General features: G+C 46.1%; 1 protein-coding gene across 1 annotated transcript in view; it reads left to right on the top strand.

Moving 5' to 3' along the window:
- The first annotated feature begins 1700 nt into the window (after nt 1–1700).
- The window catches only part of npffl (neuropeptide FF-amide peptide precursor like), a 38221-nt gene continuing 33921 nt past the window's right edge, over nt 1701–6000 (top strand). Inside the window, exon 1 of the mRNA XM_072493686.1 lies at nt 1701–1853. Within this exon, the coding sequence (XP_072349787.1) occupies nt 1713–1853 (141 nt within the window). The 5' untranslated portion in view covers nt 1701–1712. The remainder of the gene's footprint in view (nt 1854–6000) is intronic.

Here is a 6000-nt window from a genome sequence, read left to right as displayed (position 1 = left end):
CACAGCAGCCAATTTCATTGCAGCAAGATCCCACCCACAGCAATGGGATAATGATTCACAGAACTGGTCCGAACACGAGCTTGACTGATGGCTCTGGAAGGTCGGAAGGTTGGGGCTACTTGCTCGTGCAGAGTTGTTGGGTGGTCAGGGTCTAGGAGCCATTTTGTTGTACACAGTTGCAGGGTACCAGAGCACTATGACCGGTCAGAGATTAGGGCGGTGAGTAACTCACCGCCTGACTCCTCAATGCCTGTCCACCATCTACAAGGCACATGTCAGGAATGTGATGGAACACTCTCCTCTTACCTGGATGAGTGCAGCTCCAACAACACGTGAGCAGAGGTGGTGGGTTAGAGGGGGAGGCGGTGTCATACGGCAGACGGTGAATTCACTAAAAATCTTGAATTAAAAGTCTCACGATGACCATGAAACCATTGTCATTTGTTGCAAAAAACCCATCTGGTTCACTAATGTCCTTTAGGGAAGGAAATCTGCCGTCCTTACCCGGTCTGGCCTACATGTGACTCCAGACTCACAGCAATGTGGTTGATAATTAATTGCCCCTCTAAAATGGCCCAGCAAGCTGCTCAGTTCAAGGGCAATTGGGGATGGGCAACAGATCAACATTCCATGAAGGAATTAAACATCCAGAGCACAGTAGCCCCGCTTGATTGGCACCCCACCCACCATCTTGGCTTCAACATTCAGTCCTTCCACTACCGACGCACAGTAGCACCAGCGTGTACCAAGATAGGAAGTCACCAAGGCTCCTTAAACAGCATCTTCCAAACCTACAACCTCAACCGCCTAGAAAAAGGGCAGTAGATGCCCGGGAACACCACCCACCTGCACGTTCCCCTTCCAGGCCACACACCATCCTGACTTGGAAATATATCGGCCGTTCCTTTACTGTCGCTGGGTCAAAATCCTGGAACTCCCTCCCTAACAGCACAATCAAACAGAGTTGGGGTGAGGAAGTTTGAAGTCGAGATTCTTCCCCGAACAGGCGCCGGAATGTGGCGACTAGGGGCTTTTCCCAGTAACTTCATTTGAAGCCTACTTGTGACAATAAGCGATTCCCATTTCATTTCTTTGAATCACCATTGGCTTCAGGGCACAAGATAATTGTGAGAAATGTGCACATTTTGAATACCAGGCATTTCAAGTAATAATGTATATTAATATTTAGAAGCTTGGAAAAAGCACTATTTTAATCCAGCAGTATCAATTACAATGAATAATGCAGAGTAACAGGTAGAAAAGTGCATTAAAGGATTCTGTTAGATTTTTATTATTTACTTTACAACAGTGGCACCAGATTAACTTCACTTGAATCTGAGAACCTCCGGGACCACTTTATGAGATTTATTCTGCTAATAACAGACCAAATGAATCCCAAACTCTGAGGAAATGTGACTCAGATGCCCCAGTCCACGTCCTCCAACTCTTTACAACTCCCCGTGCGCCGTTTATCTGCTTTAAATCACTTAATGGCCACACGTTTATAGTGGTTTGCATCCACGTTGGCATTTAAATCATTCCCCTAAATGCTGAAAGAAGATTTCCTGCGCTTTCCATCGCATCTTTGCTTGATTGCCTCTTCCATTTGCAAACTTGCCCCTGTGGAGTTCAGGCATGGTATAAAAAGGCAGGTTGGAGGGCTTTGCAGGTTAGTATCAAACCTCTTCCCCAGCATTCGACCGCCCGCGACGATGAACAGTGCAATGCTCCTGCTGGTCTGTTCCTTTGTGTTGGGCTCCATGCAGGCAGCCACATGCACCGAAGAGGGGCAGTTCGAGATCTATCAAGCAGATCGTGAGGACGGTCTTCCTGGGAGGATTCTTGCTGCCCTGGTAAGAAGCCTAACCTCTTTCGAACCTCCAGTAAGTGTAGTCTGCCTTGTTCTAAATTCTGCGATTGCCACCTCTTATGGTGACAAGCCCCACGGTGGGGCGGCACAGTGGCACACTGCTGCCTCATTGCTGCCAGGCTCCCAGGTTCGATTCTGGCCTCGGGTCACTGTGTGTGGAGTTTGCACGTTCTCCTCGTGTGTGCATAGGTTTCCTCCAGGTGATCCGGTTTCCTCCCACAGTCCAAAGATGTGCAGATTAGATGGATTGGCCATGCCAAATTGTCCCTTAGTGTCCAAAGATGTGCAGGTAAGGTGGATTGGCCATGCTAAATTGTCCCTTAGTGTCCAAAGATGTGCAGGTTAGGTGGATTGGCCATGTTAAATTGTCCCTTAGTGTCCAAAGATGTGCAGGTAAGGTGGATTGGCCATGCTAAATTTTCCCTTAGTGTCCAAAGATGTGCAGGTTAGGTGGATTGGCCACACTAAAATGTCCCTTAGTGTCCAAGGATGTGCAGGTTAGGTGGATTGGCCATGATAAATTGTCCCTTTGTGTCCAAAGATGTGCAGGTTAGGTGGATTGGCCATGCTAAATTGTCTCCTAGTGTCCAAAGATGTGGATTGGCCATGATAAATTGTCCCTTAGTGTCCAAAGATGTGCAGGTTAGGTGGATTGGCCATGCTAAATTGTCCCTTAGTGTCCAAAGATGTGCAGGTTAGATGGATTGGCCATGTTAAATTGTCGCTTAGTGTCCAAAGATGTGGATTGGCCATGCTAAATTGTCCCTTTGTGTCCAAAGATGTGCAGGTTAGGTGGATTGGCCACGCTAAATTGTCGCTTAGTGTCCAAAGATGTGCAGGTTAGGTGGATTGGCCATGCAAAATTGTCGCTTAGTGTCCAAAGATGTGCAGGTTAGGTGGATTGGCCATGCTAAATTGTCGCTTAGTATCCAAAGATGTGCAGGTTAGGTGGATTGGCCATGTTAAATTGCCCCTAAGTGTCCAAAGATGCGCTGGTTAGGTAGATTGGCCACGATAAATTGTCCCTTAGTGTCCAGAGATGTGCAGGTTAGGTGGATTGGCCGTGCTAAATTGCCCCTTAGTGTCCAAAGATGTGCTGGTTAGGTGGATTGGCCACGATAAATTGTCCCTTAGTGTCCAGAGATGTGCAGGTTAGATGGATTGGCCATGCTAAATTGTCCCTTAGTGTCCAAAGATGTGCAGATTAGATGGATTGGCCGGGCTAAATTGTCCCTTCGTGTCCAAAGATGTGCAGGTTAGGTGGATTGGCCATGCTAAATTGTCCCTTAGTGTCCAAAGATGTGCAGGTTAGGTGGATTGGCCATGATAAATTGTTCCTTAGTGTCTAAAGATGTGCAGGTTAGGTGGATTGGCCGTGATAAATTGTCCCTTAGTGTCGAAAGATATGCAGATTAGGTGTATTGGCCATGCTAAAATTGGCACCTTAGTGTCCAAAGTTGTGCAGGTTAGGTGGGGTTACTGGGCTAGGGCAGGGGCAGTGGGCTGAGGTTGGGTGCCCTTTCAGAGGGTCTGTGTAGACTCGATAGGCCAAAAGGTCTCCTTCTGAACTGTAAGGATTCTATGAAGCCGTTTTGCTGTATGCCTTATTCTGGGGATGCAGTCCCCAGGCACCAGCTGCCCTCTGCCATTACCCACCCACCTCTCCCCCCACTGCATTTTCCGGGCATCCAGCCCAATATTTATCCCTCAGTCACCTGATTATCTGGTGTGTGGGATCTTGCCATGCATCAGTTGGCTGCCCCGTTTCCTACATGACAACAGTGACAACGCTTCAAAGGAATGACTTCATTGGCTATAAAGAACTTTTCTAAAAATACATTTAGAGTACCCAATTCATTTTTTCCAATTAAGGGGCAATTTAGCGTGGCCAATCCACCCACCCTGCACATCTTTGGGTTGTGGGGGCAAAACCCACGCAGACACGGGGAGAATGTGCAAACTCCACACGGGCAGTGACCCAGGGCCGGGATCGAACCTGGGACCTCGGTGCCATTATAAAGAACATTTTAATTGTGGGGGATGGGAGCATCGGGTTACCAACCCTCCAGAATTGTCCTGGAGTCTGCAGAATTTAATCTCATAGTCCTTACTGTGAACAAATCCGGGTGAAAACTCATAGGGGCGTTACAATGTTGTAAGGTTCTTCTGTTTTCTTTGAACATTTTCCTTTATTAATTTTAAATTAATATTATTATGTATTATAAAGGGGCTTTTCACAGTAACTTCATTTGTAGCCTACTCGTGACAATAAGCGATTTTCATTTCATTTTCATTAATATTATATAATAATATATTAATATAAATTAATATATTAAATTAAAACGTGCAAACTCCACACAGTCACCCAAGGTCGGAATTGAACCCGGATCCCTGGAGCTGTGAGGCAGCAGTGCTAACCATGCTGCTATGTTTAAAAATGGGCTGTATGACTGGTCGGGGTGGTTGGAAGTGGAGGGTGTCAAATAAAATCTCCAGGAATATGCCCAACAAGAGTTGGCAACCGTACGTTCCGAGGCTGTGAAAGGTATTATGGGACTGCAAGTCTGTTTTTCTTTGCCAAAGGGAGCAGTGGTTAAGAATTGGCTTTGTACTGTTGTGCCTCAAAGTCATGTCCCTCCCCTTTCCTCAGTATGACTCCCTGGGAATGTGTCAGCAATAATTAAGCCCAACACTGTTGCCCAGTGATAGGCAACCTCGGCCAGTGAGTAGGCCGCATGAGTGACCCTCTGCCATCTCAATGGGCCGAAAGATTGAACTCAGGATTGTTCACTAACCGTGACCCCATCAATAAGATTAAATACATTTAATACACGCCGAATATTTCATAACGAGTTATAGAAAATGCTTCATCATTTATATATTAATAGAACTCTCATCAACTTCAAATGGTGAAAACAATAGAAATATTTCCACTTTGGACATAGAGCACGGCTCTCACACTCAATGTTGTGAGCAATCAGCACACACCTCACTTCACTTGTCCTCGCTTTACGTGTGAATCACTTCAGTCACACCGGGAGGAAAAAAACTACACGGATGGAAATCAGCGGAATGTAGCGACCCTGCGCGTGGGTAACGGTCAACAAAATGTCTCGTGGGCCCCACTCAGAGCCCAGGTGGGCCGCATGTGGCCCCCGGGTCGGAGGTTGCCCACCACTGCTTTGACCTGTGGTATAAAGGGGGAGTCAGAGATTTGGGGGAGATAAGAACATAAGAACATAAGAACTAGGAGCAGGAGTAGGCCATCTGGCCCCTCAAGCCTGCTCCACCATTCAATGAGATCATGGCTGATCTTTTGTGGACTCAGCTCCACTTTCCGGCCCGAACACCATAACCCTTAATCCCTTAATTCTTCAAAAAACTATCTATCTTTATCTTAAAAACATTTAATGAAGGAGCCTCTACTGCTTCACTGGGCAAGGAATTCCATAGATTCACAACCCTTTGGGTGAAGAAGTTCCTCCTAAACTCAGTCCTAAATCTATTTTCCCTTATTTTGAGGCTATGCCCCCTAGTTCTGCTTTCACCCGCCAGTGGAAACAACCTGCCCGCATCTATCCTATCTATTCCCTTCATAATCTTATATGTTTCTATAAGATCCCCCCCTCATCCTTCTAAATTCCAACGAGTACAGTTCCAGTCTACTCAACCTCTCCTCGTAATCCAACCCCTTCAGCTCTAGGATTAACCTAGTGAATCTCCTCTGCACACCCTCCAGTGCCAGTACATCCTTTCTCAAGTAAGGAGACCAAAACTGAACACAATACTCCAGGTGTGGCCTCACTAACACCTTATACAATTGCAGCATAACCTCCCTAGTCTTAAACTCCATCCCTCTAGCAATGAACGACAGAATTCAATTTGCCTTCTTAATCACCTGTTGCACCTATAAACCAACTTATTGCGACTCATGCACTAGCACACCCAGGTCTCTCTGCACAGCAGCATGTTTTAATATTTTATCATTTAAATAATAATCCCTTTTGCTGTTATTCCTACCAAAATGGATAACCTCACATTTGTCAACATTGTATTCCATCTGCCAGACCCTAGCCCATTCACTTAACCTATCCAAATCCCTCTGCAGACTTCCAATATCCTCTACACTT

This window comes from Scyliorhinus torazame, chromosome X (assembly GCF_047496885.1).
Source record: "Scyliorhinus torazame isolate Kashiwa2021f chromosome X, sScyTor2.1, whole genome shotgun sequence".
Classification (NCBI taxonomy): domain Eukaryota; kingdom Metazoa; phylum Chordata; class Chondrichthyes; order Carcharhiniformes; family Scyliorhinidae; genus Scyliorhinus; species Scyliorhinus torazame.
Note: the sequence above shows the minus strand (reverse complement) of the source record. Positions and strands in the feature narration are given on the sequence as shown.